At 38.3% G+C, this 18,686-nt stretch overlaps 1 protein-coding gene across 6 annotated transcripts in view; it reads left to right on the forward strand.

The window, feature by feature from the left end:
- Positions 1–18,686, forward strand: part of PDE4D (phosphodiesterase 4D) — a 1,454,760-nt gene that overhangs the window by 726,141 nt on the left and 709,933 nt on the right. Inside the window, exon 1 of one of the 6 annotated variants that reach the window (XM_004275173.3) lies at positions 6,128–7,517. The exons of the other annotated variants lie outside the window; for them this stretch is intronic. Coding sequence (XP_004275221.1) covers positions 7,252–7,517 — 266 coding nt within the window. The 5' untranslated portion in view covers positions 6,128–7,251. Of the gene's footprint in view, positions 1–6,127; positions 7,518–18,686 lie in introns of those variants that run through there. 6 annotated transcript variants of the gene reach the window in all.

The raw sequence follows: 18,686 nt of genomic DNA on the forward strand, positions 1-18,686 counted from the left end.
GCCGATGCAGCGGACACGGGTTTGTGCCCCGGTCCGGGAAGATCCCACATGCCGCGGAGCGGCTGGGCCTGTGAGCCGTGGCCAGCGAGCCTGCGCGTCCAGAGCCTGTGCTCCGCAACGGGAGAGGCCACAACAGTGAGAGGCCTGCGTACTGAAAAAAAAAAAAAAAACAACGAAACACGATTTGCTTATGAAGGATCATTGTCTAAATAAGTTAAACTTTAAAAAACAAATTGCTAGCTACAATTATAAACCTCTCAATTATGGACTTTCAGTGAAATACACTACTTTGTCTCCTAAACACCATATCCAAAAAACAGAAGGACTGAAACAGATGTTATGTGTCAGGGTCAGAGGGAGGCTTTCTAGTTATATTATGCTAACTAAAGAAAGACTTTAAAAATCCTTTCCTGGGGCCACTGGGGGATGGGTACTGAGACTGAAAAACAGAGATGAGGAAATGTGTTCCTAGGTGTCGAGCTTTGAATAGATCACCGTTGTGTTATATTCCTCTGAGCTTAGGATACGTGTTGGATTTTTTTCACTAACATGTCTATTATGTGCACAAAAACAACAAAAGACTCTGAAAGTCTACCCAAGTTCTTTTGTCCATTCAATGTCCATTGTTTGCAATACAATTTTGGGGAGTTTGGAGATCTTTCGGTTATGAAGAAATGAGCCTCAAAATACCATTACTAATGGGCATTGATTGGGGTTTGGAAATGTTTTTACTTCAAAAACTGTTGTGACGGATATTTTGTAGGGATTAGGTTTGCACATATCAAGTTACTTGAATTCATTTTGCTAAGAGTTTCTTTATTAATTTGCTTGACTTTTATTTTTTAAAAACACAGAGGCAGTCTAGTGCAGTGGTTACATGCATGGGCTCTGGACTTGGACTATCTGCTTTAAAATCCCAACTCTATTACTGGGTGTGTATGACCTTAAGGAAGTTATTTAATTTTGGCGCCTCAGTTTTCTCAACTTTAAAATGAAGGTAGTAGTACCTGCCTCATTAGAATGATTATGATGACCAAATTAAGTCACGATGCAAAGTGGTCGTTGGTTTTGCACTTATATCTAGAGAATTGCTCAGTCATTCAATATGCTAGGGAATAATCCACTATAGATATAGTGGAATAGGGGATTCTTCTGTCTGCAAGTTGAAGGCAAAATGCCTGCTATTCTTCTCATTGAAAGAAGACCCAGAAATATCACATATTTTGTTAAAATTTTAGTGGCCATCAAAACCTATTGTCTTTATTGAAGTTTGACTAATACTTAGAGAGAGCATTCTAGTGTTTCATTTTAGCAGAGTAATCAAGAGGCATTCTGTTCTAGTATTGGAAGCTTTTTTAAGTGACCATATCAGGAGAAACGGAAAGAGTCTTGAGTTTTGTGTTGCAGTTTTTTTTCTCAGAAATAAAACAAACATGCTATGTTTATGTTGCTGGTATAAATTGTGCCCTATAAAATGGTAACTTTTCTTTCAAATTAAATGTTAGCTTACTATTTCAATGGATAGATCCCTAACATTTAGCTTTAATCTGGGGGGGGGGAAGCCCACTTAACTAGATTTAATCTAGTAACAAAACCCATTTAATCTTTTTATTAAAATGAATTGAGCTTGGAAGTAGACGTTGTCTGCTCAAAATCTAGCTCTAATATAAATCAAGCAGTTATATTTCTTTTGTTCAACAAACCCCAGGTCCTTTTACCTTAACAGCCTTTTGATGATTAATTAGGTGAACCACACTTAATTAGATGGAATATATAATTGATTAAGTTAAGAAAAATCTAATCTATTTTTGACTTCCTTATTGACCTGAATGCTCATGTATAGCCAAGGAACAAATCCTTCTAATTCTTATGTGATGAGCTCCTATCTTTCCATTTCTACACAAATTTATATTGAAACAGAACTGTGACAATAAGCAGTCTTCAGAATCATCCGTCTCCAAATTATAATATACATTGCCACCAATTTAATCTTATTTGAATTTCTCTGTATATTATTTAGCTATATCCAAAATACATAAATTTTACTGTTTTTCCATAGAAGTCTACAAATCCAACACCTCTCACCTCTGCTAGACTATTTACCCCCCCAAAACATCTTATTATTTTTCTTCCACATGTACTTTCTTCTAAGGCCTAATTTAAGTCCTGCTTCTTCTTTGAGTTATTTTCCACTGGTCTAGATATATATAGGTTACTCATTTAAATCTTTGAGGCACTGATTGTTTCTATTATTAGCTTCATATTTATCATTTATTTTCTCTGTTGGAGGGGTTGTATATATCTTTTGTTTTCAAATAAATACTTTACTGTTTTTAATCTCTGCCAACCAGCCCAGTACCTAATAGATGTTCAATGATAATGATGATTTGAAAGCCCTACTCTACAATGTTCAGATATGCTTTTAGATATGGGGATAATATAATTTTTTTTTTTTTTTTTTTTTTTTTTTTTGCGGTACACGGGCCTCTCACTGTTGTGGCCTCTCCCATTGAGGAGCATAGGCTCCGGACGCGCAGGCTCAGCAGCCATGGCTCACGGGCCCAGCCGCTCCGTGGCATATGGGATCTTCCTGGACCAGGGCACGAACCTGTGTCCCCTGCATCGGCAGGTGGACTCTTAACCACTGCGCCACCAAGGACGTTCCGGGATAATATAATTTTATCATCAGAATTTATAAGGATATAAATTCAAAATAAACACATTGAAAATATAAAATAAAATAATTTTCAAATATATTAGTTTGTAAAGTGGAAAACTACCATGGAGTTTAATGAAAACGCGTCCATATCAAAGAAATAGAGGCATGTAGATGAAAAAACACTCAGGAATTCCACCTCAAGCTGCCCTCACTTGAATACCATGTCTTTGTAAGAATTTCATGACTTGGCAGGCTTCACAGGCTGTCACCATATATGTCCCAAGTGAAGCCAAGGACAGAATTTAGTGTTAACTAAACCAAGAGCTCAGGACACTCAGATTTCTACTATTTTCCATAGAAATATTCATCACTGATTTTAAATATTAAATCAGCTTTCCTTTTGGGGTGGTTTGATATACAGTTGAAATAAGAGGCCCTGGGACTTCATAGACAAACCTCTTCTGTGCATTGTTGAACTAATGGCTTTGGGTAAGTTATTTAACCTCCTTATGACCTCTTCAGTAAAACAGTGTTAATGAAATAACACCCTAAGAGTTATTGCAAGAATTAAATGAAAGAAAATGCAAAATACCTGGTATATAGTTGGTATCTACTACGTGTAAATAAATTTCTGTAATTTCCTTGTATCAGTTAGTAGCAGGTTTCATTTACTGGGTGTTTATCCTGTACCAGGCACTCTTCATATACTTTGTATCATGGGTATTAACACACTCAGTCTTTGCAGCATTCTTATGCAATAGCTATTATTCTCATTCTGTTTCACACATGAGGAACTAAGCCATAGACAGAGTACACAGCTAGTAAGTATCATAGCTGGGGTTCCAAACATGCTTTTGGGTTCCATACATACCCTCTTACCTGCTAGTCAACATAATCTCTCCCACTATCAGGTCATTTCCATGGACCACATCCTGTGGACAATTTAAAAAGCAGTCTCATTTTAACGCACTATTTACCTAACTAAAACATGGTTGGGAGAAACCTACAATGCATTCCATAGTCAAGTATAACTCATTTTAATTTATCCATTCTTTTGAATTAACTGTACCATTGCTCCCTTTCAGTTGTGAGAAATCCAGCCTTGCTTGATCTTACCTGGGCAAAGGCATACTTTGTAGTCGTTGTCCCAGAACCTGTGCAAATCTTCTGTGTCCCAGGACCTGTGCAAAACAAATTTTTTTGTTTTGCTGCTTATGAATAATTAATTAAACAAATGCTTTCAAGGATTCCAAAGAAGCTAAAAAAACAGATTTTGAAAATCCACAAAAAGGTATCTAGGAAAACTTTTGTTAAGTTAAGAGATGTTGTCTGTTGTTCTAGGCGTGGGTGCTTTTATCAAAACATTTCTCCCACTTTCAATTTTCCACTCGTTAAAATCTAAGGCCTTATTTGGCTGTCACTTACAGTACTGTGTTTTTTGGAGAAGTTTCTGGCAGCTAATTTTTAAAAGATTTTGTTAAAAAAAAAAAGAAAGAAAGAGAAAGCAAGCTGTGTAGTCCTCCTGTTGGAAGAATTCCTCTGACCTTCTGCATTATTATAAAGAGAATTGCCAATTTATCCAGGCCTCCCCCACCTGCTTATCTTCAGAACTTTACAATGTATGCTTTTCCTAAGGCAGTTATTTTCAAGCATGATTTTGTAACACTGCAGGGTTTTTCAAGCTATTTCAAGGAGGTGGCAAAGAATTCTCAAAACCAAATTAATTTTATTTTCAAAAAGGAGCATGCATGCCATAAATCATTGGGGGGCATTCAAGAGGGTAATTGTAGATGTCAGGAAATTGAACAAATAATGATAGAATATGGGCACCTGTACAGAAGTAGACAATTCTGCTTCTACAGTGGAACCCTTTAACATGCACCAAGCAATGGGAGATTTGCAGAATGCCTTTTTCAGTCTTAGTCTGTGTTTAACCACAACACTCAATGATTTGTTAATAGAATAGTGTTGTATCTTCTATTTCAGCGTAGTTGCGATCATCCACAAAGTGCCCAGTCTCTTTGAGCATCCACATGGCATGCCAATTATGAGAAGATTAGCGTGTAAATATTTTACTCCTCTTAAGGGAAGGTCACTGTGAGCAAGAATAGAACCTAGAATTCTCTGAACTCAATGAATTTCCCAACATAGATCCTATATCATTCTCAGTCATATCAATCCCTTTATTTGGTCACTGAGAATCACTTTTCTCTACTTAGAGCCAGGCATTTAAATATCTTCAGCTTCCAGGCTCTCCTCTGGGTACCTGGGCTACACTTTGTCAATTGTTTTGCACCTTATCTGCCCTACTGGATTATAAACTCCTAGAGGGCAGGGACAGCATGGGACTAACCTTTAAATATCCTAGAGCACTCGATATAGTGCCTAGCACAAAATAAATGCCCACAAGTGTTTGTTGAATGAAACTAAGTCTTTAGAAAGTGGGAAATTTTTCTTTCTTTTCTTTGCCATGTCAGTTTACTGCCTACTGTTTTTTTTCTCACTTTATCCTGTTATCTGAATTTTTTATTTCTACAAATCTGAACAGTTTATTTTACACCTACTGATTTCAATTTTTTTTTCTTTTTGAACAAAACTTGCTTACTACTTCTTTATTGGAACTGCACATTGTAATTCCTCATCTGGAGTGCACTTCTTTCTTAATTTCCTTTCCATTAATTTTTGATGTTTCCCCTCTTCAAGCTTTACTGCAACTCAGCATTCCCTCTTTACTTATGTACACCATTCTCATTGTATTTTTCTGCCCCTGATAATTTCACTTTTTAGGTCTTCTGGTGTCTTTTTCTGAGCATAGTGTAGTCCTTTCCATTAAATTATAAACCCTTTGAGGGTAAGCTTATGCGTACCTGTTTTGCACAACTCCCAATGTAATTGTCAGGCCCTCAGCCCATTTTACAGAAATTGGCTATTCATTTTAATTATTACTTAAGTGTGTGTGTGTGTATAAAACAAATTTTCTGATTAAGTCATGGTACATGTGTCTCATTAAATTATTATAGTGGTCACCACCAAGTGGTGACCCTGTGCTTCTGTGAACAGAACATCAGAGTGTCCTTTTCTGTAACATTTTAAAGACAAGAAATTAAAACTTAAGGTGGAACAACCAGGGAAGGCAGTAGGAGGAACTCTTAGAATTGACCTAATAGTAATCATAGAAACCAAAAAAAAATTCAGTCAGACTATTCTATTCTGCATTTCCTAACTCCTTCTTAAGTTACTGTGTTTTAAATTTTTAAAAACTATTTTCTTAGATCCTGAGATATGTGATTTGATTTCAATCCTGAGCTGTCTATAGCATCACTAGGCTGCTGGGGACATCTATAATCAAAGGTTTGGATTCCCTTCCAAATTCAGTTCTAATGTTTACACTTCTGGTGTCCGTATAATGAGATTTAACAGGCCTTATCACCTACTTACTTGAATTATTGTAATATTTACATTTTTTCTTCAGTAGCAAACTAAATAGGTAAGAAATAATATCTTCTCTTTTATTTTAAACCTCCTTTGAGTAAGTTTGTTGAAGCTATTCTGACCACGAATAAGAATCTTATATTAAAAACATTTAAGGAAATAACTATGAAAAGCTAGATTTATTTCTTCTATAATTGAATAAAAATGTATATACCATAAGCAATAATTGAAACTCTAAAATCTTTTTTAGTCCCCTGTGAAAACAGTCTGTTCCCCTGGAGGATCATAAGTTTAAATGTAAAGAAATAACAAACACCATTCGTGTATGTAACTTGTGTTGTTCCACGCTTTGAAAGGGCCTGCATTAGCAAGGCTAAACAACACGACGCAACCTGTAATGTGTTCCATATGCAGTATTTTGAAACCTTTTGTTTGGTTTCTAACTAGAGAGAAAGAGGGAGGAAAAGAAAGAGTTCATTTTATTCTCTTGGGATTTGTTTTATAAGGTGCATCAGATTGAGTTTAGCCAACAGGGATGTATTTCTCCTTGTCTAGCTCATGTTTGTTTATTCTCTCCTTATAAAAACCAGGGACTAGCAATTTATTTTATGAACGCGGACCGAAGGGAGATAAACAGACCTTGCGGGAGAGGAAGGTCAAGTTCAAAGTTTTTCTTTCCTTTGGATTCAGGAATAAGCAAATGGAAAGACCAGCCAAACAACCAGCAGCAGGCATCTGATGGTTAAGCCCTTCCCCCCAGGACTTTTTATGTACATAAGCAGAAGTCACAGGAGCAGCTGCGGCGCATTAGTTCCAATAGTTTAACAGGCTGCCTTGTAGCGCTGACAAAAGCCTCGCTCGCCGTGGCTTCCCTCCATGTTCCTCTGCCCTGCGAGCTCGGCGGTGATCTTCGGCAGGGGATCGGCAGAGGAGGGGTGACGTTCAAGAGGCTTCCGCCGTGGACTGCGCTCGCCTCCTCTACTCCCAGCCCAGTCTCCGCCGAGAGACTGAGGCAGGCGACCGAATGAACTAGCAGCGGCACGATCCGACCTGCTTCCCCGGACATCTCCCCGAGAGTCCGAGGAAGGCAATCACTGGAAAGAGGCCAGGGAACCACGTTGCCCTGGATCGTTGCCAACTGTACAAAGTTGACCGGGAAAATGGCTCAGCAGACGGCAAGCCCGGACACTTTAACAGTCCCTGAAGTGGATAATCCGCATTGTCCAAACCCCTGGCTGAACGAGGATCTTGTGAAATCCTTGCGGGAAAACCTGTTGCAGCACGAGAAGTCCAAGACAGCAAGGAAATCGGTTTCTCCCAAGCTCTCACCGGTGATTTCGCCGAGAAATTCCCCCAGGCTCCTGCGCAGGATGCTTCTCAGTAGCAACATCCCCAAACAGCGGCGGTTCACAGTGGCACATACGTGGTAAGGTTTGCACGGATTATCAGACATGGTGGCCAGGTGCCTCTGGGTGATTTCTGCGCCTCCCGCTTTTCACTTTAGGGGTAGGGAGGGGAGCGTCTTCGTCTTCACTCCTGACCCCTGATTTATCAGAAGTAATCTACCTTAATAAATCCCACAGTTGTCCAAGTCAGGGCAGGAATCCTTGAGATTGGTAATAGGAGCCTTTGAGGTGGGTGGTTCTCAAAGTTCAATTCCTATTGCAAGTTCCTACAAGAAAACTGAATTCCAGATGTCAAATAAGAATGCAGGTTTTTTTTTTTTTTTCCTATACGATGTGGTGGTGTTTCTTTGAATTCCTAAGCTACTAGTCCTGCCAGGTCCTGCAACAGCCTAGGAAAGAAAGGACCAGAAAGGAGAGGAGGAAAATCATAGTTTGTTCTCTTTTCTGCATGATCCCCAATTAAATAGAGATGTGTATGGAGTGTGTGTGTGTGGGTGTGTGTATGTGTGTAATGGTGTGTCCAAGTAAAACCCCTCCTAACTACTGACTTTAATATGTTTGTAATCTCAACGCGCCTTTTCAGTGGGTTTAGGAATGCCGTGCAGAAAGTTGCAGGCTGGTACTCGGTAATGCTGCCATGTGCTTTGAATTTGAATTCTTCGACTATTTTGTCAATATTTTTATTTTCTTTACGAATGTTTTTATCTTCTGTGTAGTAGGTGAATTTGTTTTAGGTATATGGTACCACGTAGGTTTCTAGACGATTCTTGATATTTTCATGCTCTTGTAAAAACAAATACTAAAATAAATCATTGTGTGAGCTTATTATGGTGTTTCTGCCTGAAAAGAGGCAATTTTAGGCTATGATCAGAGAAAGAGGGGTCTGTGATACACAGTTGGTTAATTTTAGGCAGTAGTAAGTTCTATGCACTACTTCCACATTTTGGCAAAATGAAAATTATGGTGAAGAGAACAGACATAACAGAAAAAAATAACGAGCACGTTAGTTGAGAAACTGAATGATTTTTATACAGCTTTTCTGTAGAACACGAAAGAGTATGCCAGGAATGGAAAAAACAAACAAAACAGAACCCAAACAAGCAAACAAACAAACAAAAATCCCCCAAAAAACAGAATCAGGACTTCCAGGAAAGTAGCAGCAAGAAATAGAATCAAAATCTAAACTTAAAGCCACATGGCCCTACCCAGGAATGCATTCATGTCATAGATGAAAATAGGCAACAAAGGAAATAAAAGACAGGACCCACCCAAAGAAATGTCTGACCTCAGAATTGTCATTTTAAATAGCTAGATCTCTGATCGGGGAAGTGTTCTTATTTTCCCCAAGATTTTAACAAAGTGGCATTTCTAAATTTAGTTCTTATTTTCCCCAAGATTTTAACTAAGTGGCATTTCTAAGTTTAGTTAGATATAATGCTCGTAAGGGGGGTAAGACAAACATTGATTTTTTTCAGTCTTAAATGATGGAAAAGGATGACTTCTCTCTGAGGAAGATACTATTGAAAGAATTTGTCAGAGATAAGTAGTGAATGAAAGGCATAGATGAACACTAGGAGATGCTCTGAGGAGAGGGATGGCTTGAGACGGAGCATCAGATGCCAGAGCAGGAAAGCTGGCTGGAGTTCAGACAGGGTCAGGGCCAGAATTCTGGTATGCAGTGTCCCTTTTGGTTGAGATGCCTTTTTAATTATAGTTCCTTAATTGTACCTGTTGCTAAATGAGTAAGCCTCCACTCAGACACTTGATTTCTGAGTGAAGCACCCTCGAGTTCAGCTGAGGGTTATCGGAACTATTTGGACATGTTGAGATGTAAGGAAGGCAGGAAATCTCATGAAAACAGGCTTTCTTCTGAAATTTCTGGCACTTCCTTTTCTGATGCTGTTTGGAGAAACTCCAAGGTCACAATTTCTGCTGATCCTTCATTGTGGTGTATCAGGTCTCCAGCAGATGAGGGAGGCATCAAAAGAGCAATGGACATGAAAAAGAAAAATCATGATACCAAGTCTCAGTAACGAAGGGGAGACAATATCCCTCATGGATAAAAAAGCATCCAGCAAGGGAGTTGGAAAGAGTGCCTCATATTTTCCTATTGGTTCAACAAGCCACAAGACGTTCATAATATCCACAGGCATCTTTCGACAAATATTGTTCCATCTGTGCTTTCATTACTTGGACTAAGCATGATCCAGAATTTTAAAAATTTATTCCAAATTGTGCTGCATATATATATATAGCTATCTGAACTGCTGCTACTACCGCAACCATAGTCAAATCCTTCCCTCCTCCTAAATTAAACGATCAGCCATTTAAATACACACCATGTGTGTTCCTGCCTCAGAATATTGGTTCCTATACTTGATATTCCTTTCCATTCGATATGTATATATTTAATACCTACAGAGTCCAAAGTGTTTAGCTTGTACCTACTGATCACAAAGTTGAACAAGAGCTGTTCCTTGGTTTCAAATTATTTACACTACAGTAGAAAAAATCATATTGGAAGGCATCTGATTAAGTTCAGGTAAACATTTTGCTCTACGACATACTCTCCAAATCTTAGTGGATTGACACAGTAAATGTTTATTTCTTCTGCGTCTTGTGGGGAGCTAGCCTGCCCTGGGGTAATTCAGGGATGCCAGGTTCTACTATCTTGCGGTTCTTCTATTGGTAACACATGGTTTCCAAGTTTGCCAGGCTCAGCTGAATCCGAAGATGGCAGAAGATGGCATTTGTGAGTTTTTATGAGGCAGGTCTAGAAGTGCACACATTACTTATCCCAGAATTCCCCAGATAGAACTCAGTCCTGTGGCCACATATAACTGCAAAGAAGGCTGGGAAACCTATCTCAGCCACGTTGCCAGGAATAAGGTAAAACATCTGGTGAACAGCCCACCCATGTCAGTCACAATGCAGTAACAGCTACTGGTTCACCCTCTATACCATAGTTAAATTCATAGAGTAATATCTATGATGACTGGTCCTTTAACATCTCTGCATACCTCCTGGATGAGGATTATACAGAGCAATTCTATTTTTTTTGACAAGTCTAGTGACTGGGAAGTCCTTGCTTACATACAGTTGAAATCTCCTTCCTTGTAATTGTCATCCTTGGTTCCTGGATCTGCTTTTTTTTTATTTGTCTGCGTTGGGTCTTTGTTGCTGCACGTGTGCTTCCTCTAGTTGCGGCGAGCGGGGGCTTCTCTTGTTGCGGAACATGGGCTCTAGGCGCACGGGCTTCAGTAGTTGTGGCGTGTGGGCTTCAGTAGTTGTGGCACGTGGGCTTCAGTAGTTGTGGCGCATGGGCTTAGTTGCTCTGCGGCATGTGGGATCTTCCTGGAGCAGGGCTCGAACCCTAGTCCCCTGCATTGGCAGGTGGTTTCTTAACCACTGCACTACCAGGGAAGTCCCCCTGGATCTGCTTTGAAAAACCCCACAGCTTGAATCTCTCCCGTCTTCCATAACTTAGCCCTTAAGGCAAGAGGCTTGGAGTAACCCATCAGAGAACCAGGACCCTGCTCTATTCATCTTGGCACATCCATTAGTCAGTAATGTCAGTGTTATCATGCTTTTAAAAAATTATTCTCTTAACTAAACACCCTAGGTTATTTCACGTTTATATGCTGTAGTTATCAGGTTGATCCTGGTTGTTCTTAACCAGACTTCACTTGGATTTTCACAACCCATTTAAAGAGTATTTTACTGAATTGATACAATACTCCAGGTGCCGTGGGACTCTTGGACAGAGAGCATCTGAGAAGAAGTCCGATTACTTACGTTTAAATTTTGACTTCCCGTTTACTATTGTGATTTTTGAACAAGTTGCTTAACATAGGCTTGTTTCTCTGTTACCCAATTTCCTGGGAATAGTAATCGTATCCACTTGGTGTTGTGGTTTTATTAAGTACAATTATGTGTAAATTAAAGTGTTTTGCACAGGGACAGATACTTAATGAGGGTCATTATATAAGCTAATATTTTCTTTATTATGTGTCCATTAATCCAGTGTCGCTCAGCCTGAATCTCTAGGCTCATGTCTACATTTTTAAATGGTTACCCTGTCAGTTGTTTGTGGATGGGACAATGTTTTTAGTAATAATTATATCCCTAGCTAATGTTCATTAACACTGGTGTTCGATCTGGTGCTGTGTGTTAGATTAGGACCCTCTTGTATTCATGCTTCTCATCACTTTGTTTTACCATGTTTACTTAATGTCTAGTACTTTGTAGTCTAGTGATTATAGACCAGACTCTGTTTTCATCAGAGTAGGGAATTCCCTCTGATGTCAACATGAACGTAGGGAATTCCCTCTGATGTCAACATGAACGTCAGCGGAATTTCTGGTGAAGAAAACTTTCAGTGTTAAGTTTATTTCCGGAAAATCAGTCAGGCAAATCTTTATATTTTTCAGTTTTTTTTCCTAACTTTACGCTGGGTTCTGTGTACCAAATGAAGGAACGTGTTCTAGAGTGTGTAAGTGATACTAGGCAATAGGATTTCTTTGGGCAAGATACTATCCAGGTAATACCATGTGTCTTATCTTTAAAATTTCTGTGTATGTGTGTGTGTTTTTAATTACAACATATCCAAAGGTAGAAGAAGCAGTTAGTAACGTCCTTAAACAACAAAATAATTTCTTTAGGTGGATTTTTGAAAGGCATTTTTCAGGAGACTTTTAGAAAATCTTAAAGAATTTCAGGGAGCTAGATAAATGTTTTGGGCTATAATTTTTGTTTATTATAAATTTCTCTTTACTTGGCATTGGGTATAAAATTGCTCATGTTTAAAAGTAAACATTTGCTTTCTTGAGCCATAATTTCTGCAGCAACTACAGTTGCTCTCATGGTTGTTGTTTAAGAGAGAAATACACTATAAATTTTCTTCAAGTTACAGAAGGATCCAGAAACCCTTTATCACCTATAAAGAAGAAATCCAGCCATTTAGAGAGTTTATAGGTCACACACAAACACACCGCCACACACACCCAAGTAGATTTTCAAAGCTATTATTTAGGTGTTCTATTTGAGACTCTTTCTTCTTTGTTCCAACTCTCCTACATTTGCCTGACTTAATTTTAAGGTTATCTCCTCCCTTATGGTGAGGATACCCAGAGAAGGGCATTGCTGGTGCTCTCCTAGGAGCTGGGAACCCAGAGGTGGGCTGTGGTTATAGTGTGATACAAGGAGGTGGGGAAGTTTCCGGGGGAAATTTTCTGGGACGCACAACAGGAAGTAATGCCAGCAGGTTAGGTGGAGCCAGTTGGCTGAGTCTTTAGCTGTGTCTCTGGTGTAATTGGCTGTGCGGCTTCTGCAGGAATCTTGGGGCACTGCAAGTTAAGGGTGTCTGTAACTTTTGAAAAGCATACTTAGCCTTTCCTAAAATCAGAAGACCCCAGGAAGATATTCATCTTAAAAACTTGTCAGTTGCCTTTATGATATTTAAGAAATTACAAAATAAAAATGTGACAAATAGTTACTGAGGAAAATGAAGAAAACAATGAAATAACATGGCAATTTATGACTCATGTACTTTCTGTGACCTTTGACATTTATCTTAAAGAGAAAAGAGATTAAGTGTATCTGTACCAGCCAAAGTCAATTCTGTCAATACTAGTGGTGAAACTACTTCCAGGCAAAAGCACAGTCTTTTTTATAAACTTGGTAGAAATGCTGAATGAGAAGAAAGTAAAAAATTGAATCTCAGAGTTCATTAAAATAATTTTTAAATCATAGCTTTAATTTTAGAAGTTATTCTTTATACAAATTTCTTTATAAATAACAAGCTCCTGTGAGGTTAGGTAATTAATTGAGCTTCAGAGCTTCAGCACTTTTTTTTTTTCCTTAGACAGGAAGCTACCAAAATTGTTCTTCAAGTAGCAGTTTCAGGAAGAAGCTTTATTGTCACCAGTGTGACAAAGTTATGTCGTTGTTTTTTAATGGTTTTGCTTTTGAAAAAAAATCATGTTTTTAAACTGTGGGGAGTTTAGCATAGTGGAAGCCATGTATTTCCAGCTCTGTGGCCACTTCATATTTGACCTTAGTTACTCAAACTTTTTGAATTGTAGACTTTTTATTCATAAGTCATATGGCTATAGAGGCATTTGATATTTACAAGTAAGAAACTGACTAAATTTACAAAGTGATAACAAACCACAGTACATTTAAGATAAGTAATTAAAAAGAAGTTCCAACTTGCTGTTGTGAGCTAGTGAGGTGTATGCCTCATGGGTAAAAACAGGGGACAGAGTGCTTTAATAATTCTGTGGTTCATAAAAAGGCTGCAGGACCTTCAGAATGAAAGCATTGGTGGTATTCACTCTAGGACACCATCTGGAAGCCATGATTTAGGGTAGGAAACGTGGAAATCTGTAGATAATAATAAAAATTCAAATTCAAATTTTTTTTACTGTATCTTCAATTATATACCATCTTAACACACCAATCTCTTCTACTATATATAAAAAACAGGAAAAGATCATTCATGTTCAATTTTAAGGACATAAATGCTGTCCGGCTATTTCAAATGAAGTACTTATTTTCAAAATGAGATCTTGAGTTGATATGAGACCAAATTGTTTAATTTCATTTTAGACTAAAAACTTTAGGTTCATAATAACATAACTTTATAATCTTAGACTTATTATAACATAGGCAATAATGATTTAGCTCCTGCTGTGTGTCAGATACTTTATGTACATTAACCTTTCAAAACAAACACGGTTGAATTTAAGTATTATTAGCTGTATTTTACACATATACATGCCAAGGCCAGAGAAATTGGTACATAACCAAGATCATTCAGCTATGCAGCCATGAAGTGAGTTGACTTAAAACTTAAACTCAGGTTTGCCTAACTTTCCACCATGTATTCTTTCAGCATTACCTTCCTTTGGGCTAAGAATCACATTCACATTTATTTCCCTACCCAGCTTGTATATCAAAGCTGCAACAGTGAATATTCAATGACTTCCACAGAATGGTGGTTAGTTAACAGAAGGGTAGGAACAGACCCTTTCTTAGTGTGGAATCTCAGTTTATTTGTTTAACACCTGTGGCTTGTATGAATGTAGACTTTTTTTTTTGACAAAAATATGTGTATGTGGAGGAGAAATCTATGTCCTTGATGAAGGAAGGTTTTAAGGTCAACAGAAAACATTCTGTTTTAGAGTAGTTTTAGACTAAGACTGGCATCAAGACAAACCAATCAGAGGATAATTTTATTTTCAGTGATTCAGAGAGAAAGGCATGAAAGGCTTGAGCTCTGAAGAAAAGATTAAGTCAGAAATCTATTAAGGTTCGGTTCCAGAAGAGCCAGCTGGAAATGATGGTCTGCAGGCTCAAGTCACTAAGCAACAGAGCAGCAAACTGCTTGGTAACCAGAGCTGGCTTGACTCACAGGCTGACGGCGAATGACCGGGTGGCCAGACAGGAGGACCACAGCCCATCTGACCTCAAAACACTCTCCTTCTACCCATCCTCCAGCTTTCCTGCCCAGTCCCCCCATTTTGGGATGGTCTCTTTGACTTAACAAGATACCTGCTTTCAGAATGGAAATATCTCTGGGACCATAAGTACATGCTATCTGTCTTCTTTAAAAGGGCATTTCTGAGATTGCTTTCTTTGGGCCAGTATATCATAAATAAAATGTAAAGTTTAATGAGAGGAAAGAAAGTGAAAACACTGGGATTAATGGCTCGACTTTGGGTTTTCAGGAGCAAATGTGTACAGGGTCAAATTGCCTACTTCATTTGGTGAGATCTGTCCTTGGACTCTGAGAGCACAGTGTTGCCATTTATTTAACACTTTCTGTCTTATGCTGTCTTCTTTTTCATGAGTGTGTTTTGACTGTGCAGCTGGACTGTAAGTTCCTAAAAAAGGACCCCTCACATACATCAATCTTTGTATCCATTGTGAGGGGCCAAGTGCCACCTGTATGATATATATTTAGTGAATACTTGTTGTTTAATTGAGAAACATACCCTCAATTGCTGTGGCTCTTATGCTGAACACCTGGGGAGATCTACAGCCTTCCAGCCTAGAAGTCCTGGTGATGTCCTGTTTGATTGCCATAGTCAAAGAAGTTTCGAACGCAGTGATTAACCATTTGTTTGGACTTTGTCACCACGGCTCTATGTGTGTGAGTGTGTGTTCTGGGTTTACACACACCTAGATGGGTATGATTTGACTTTAGTATACATGAATGAATCCGTATATGACAGTGTCACTAATTTGTCAAGTATATGCATTTTAATAATTTTTAGTTTATACTTTGAAAATAATTTATGCCTGTTGTATTTCTGAAAAAATATGAAAATATATTTATTATTCTTGGTAAATTACTGAATAACTAGCTTGTTAAACTCTTATGACTAATTCTTATCTCTTAGAATTCATAGTGGTTCAATTATACACAAGACTTACGCTAATAAAAGAAATGCCAAGATTTTGAGGAGAAATTTGAAACAAACAAAATCCCCAAAACACCCTGCAGGTTTTTTTTGTTTGTTTTTTTAGTATGAAATTTGGAGAAATTTGAACTGACAGAAACAAAGTACCACTTCTCCAAAGTACATCTTCAGAATAAGTAAAATTGAATAACAGAAAAAAATTTTCAAGATATTTAGCAGGTTATTTTAATGTAAATATTTTGTCCATAGTTCATACCCACTTTTACCTTGCAGTAATTTCAAACCAACCGATTTCCTTTCCATTAGTCTTATGAGATAGCCCTCTGATCAAATTAGCTATCATTAAAATAAAGTGGCTTCCTCTGTATATTATTATTAGGAGGGTACATGGTTTTTTTCCCACTTTCTTATATAGCTGATTTCACATTTATACTTATAAATGGTGAGTGTGTATTGTTGACCTTTTGAAGAAAGCAACTTTCTGCCTAATACGGTTATTTGGATTATCATTTCTACTGGTTACCTTCTTTAGGTTTATAGTATTTGTTTTACTTTGCAGGGTGATTTTTTTTTATGACTTTCTACTGAGTGTGTGCCAAATAGAACAGTGTATGATTTATGGGTAGTAATAACTAAAACTTATATGAATTGGAGGCGGATGACCCACAAGGCGGAATGCTATACGGCTTGCCTCTGAATAGAACCAGGCTTCTTTGATAAAGCCCTCTTACAATAGCAATAGCAGTGTCATTAATGGTGCGCTTATTCCTGTATCACCTTCCCAGTTTAAAGTACATCTGTGGGTCATTTGTACAGTGTTGTATTTAATTTCTTTTTAGTTGATGTATATTTTTATTTAAAGGCCTATATGTTTAAAAATGAAGCTTTATATCCTTACTGTAAATTGGAAACCAGTGTCATTTATCATACATGGAAGATAATTGAACGAAAATACAATGAATAAAAGCTAAATAGATTCAAGTTTAACTGGATACTACGACCTGCTAGAGGGTCTGAGTCTGAGGTCTGCTCTCTCTTCGTTTAAAATGGCAGTTAGTAAGTCATGTAGAGATGTGAAAGACCAATTAAGTCCTCCTCCTTCAGGTAGTAAGAATGACTGAAAGGATTTGGGAAGGAAATAACTTTCTCATTATTTAATTCAACATTTTAAATTCAGTAAATGACATCCCTTATGCCTAAAACCATCTTGGTGCACCAGATTCTCTAATGTGTCAACCCAGTGGTCCTAAACCACTGATACTTCCACTGTTGGGAGAAGGACCTCGGTTTTTGTAGGGGTTCCTTGGGTCTGAATCCCTTAGTTGGAGGTAAATGCACTGAACTTGGATTGGGTAATTCCAGTTACCCAATTGAAAGTCAGGTGTTGGTACCCCATTTTTATCACCCTATAATTATTAATTTCCTACCTGGCAGCTGCAGAGATGCAAAGAAGCATAGAACTGCTCTGTGGAAAACTGCTATACCTGCTAATGGCAGTTTCTAAGTTCTCCTTCCAAAGGGCACAATCATGGGCTTTTTAAAACGGTGAGGATCTCTGTGCAAATAGGTGGAAGGTGAGGTAAGCTAGGAGCCCAATTTTTCTACACCTCTGTAATCTTATGGGGGATTTACTTCCAGACTAGAACACCCACGTGGGACCGGCTACCTAACTTGCAGGGTTCAGTGTGAAATGAAAATGCAGAAACTCTCGTTCAAAAGAGTATTAAGAATTTCATGAAGGCAACAGCAGAACATTCAATCCCACACAGGGCACTTCTGAGAGTGAGGCCTGGTACAACTGCCCAGGTCACATCTAGGAAGCCAGCTCTTCACCCACAGCAGATCTGAGATGGGGGCCAGTTAAGAGCTGGATTTGGTCTACTGGTCATAGTTTGCCAGTCCCTGGTCTACAGGATAAAATTCATACTCCTCAACTTGGTGTTTAAGTCTCTGTCATCAGCTGCAAACTCATCTCCACAATCTTCTCTGGTATTATTTCCTATAGATTCTTCACAGTCAGTCATCCTGGAGCTGAATCCAGAGCAGAGGTTCTCAACCTCGATGGGCCAAGGCAATGCTTTGTCATGGGGGCTGTCCTGTGCACCGTAGGCTGTAAGAGCATCCCTGGCCACTACACACTAGATGTCAGTCACACCCATCCTATAGTAAAAGTCCAGAATGTCTCCAAACATGGCCAGATGTCCACTGGGGGCAAAATTGTCCCTGGTTGAGAACCAGTGATCTAGAGGATAAGCTTTCACTTTATTCACTAGTGTATTCCTAACACCTAGCATAGTCTTGTGATACAGAAAGAGGTCCCAAAATGTACTGTCTGGTCCAACTCTGCTACTCACTTACTGTGAGATCCCAGGGGTATCATTTAAACTCCACAGGTCGCAATTAAGTGCATCCGTAAAATGGAACTATTACTAATTCATTCCTTACTTCGTGGAAGTATTTAAAAATTCAAATGATACATTTAATGAAAAGACTTTTTGGAAAGAATAAAGTACTATTCAAATATCATGTAAAAAGAGTCATGGAGGAACGCCGAGGGTGATCTGAACCCATTGATATCTAGAAGCTTAATTCACCTCCTACTGTGTGTACTTTATGAAAATTGCTGTATGTGATGCTATCGGGGCATTGTTGTCTTTGCTGTCAAGGATTGTGATCAGGTGGGGGTAAAACATGATTACTCAGATAACCATAAAAGTAGTTGCCATAACTAGGTACAAAGAGTGGTGGAGTTTATAGGAAAGT

This window comes from Orcinus orca, chromosome 3 (genome assembly GCF_937001465.1).
Source record: "Orcinus orca chromosome 3, mOrcOrc1.1, whole genome shotgun sequence".
In the NCBI taxonomy this organism is placed as follows: domain Eukaryota; kingdom Metazoa; phylum Chordata; class Mammalia; order Artiodactyla; family Delphinidae; genus Orcinus; species Orcinus orca.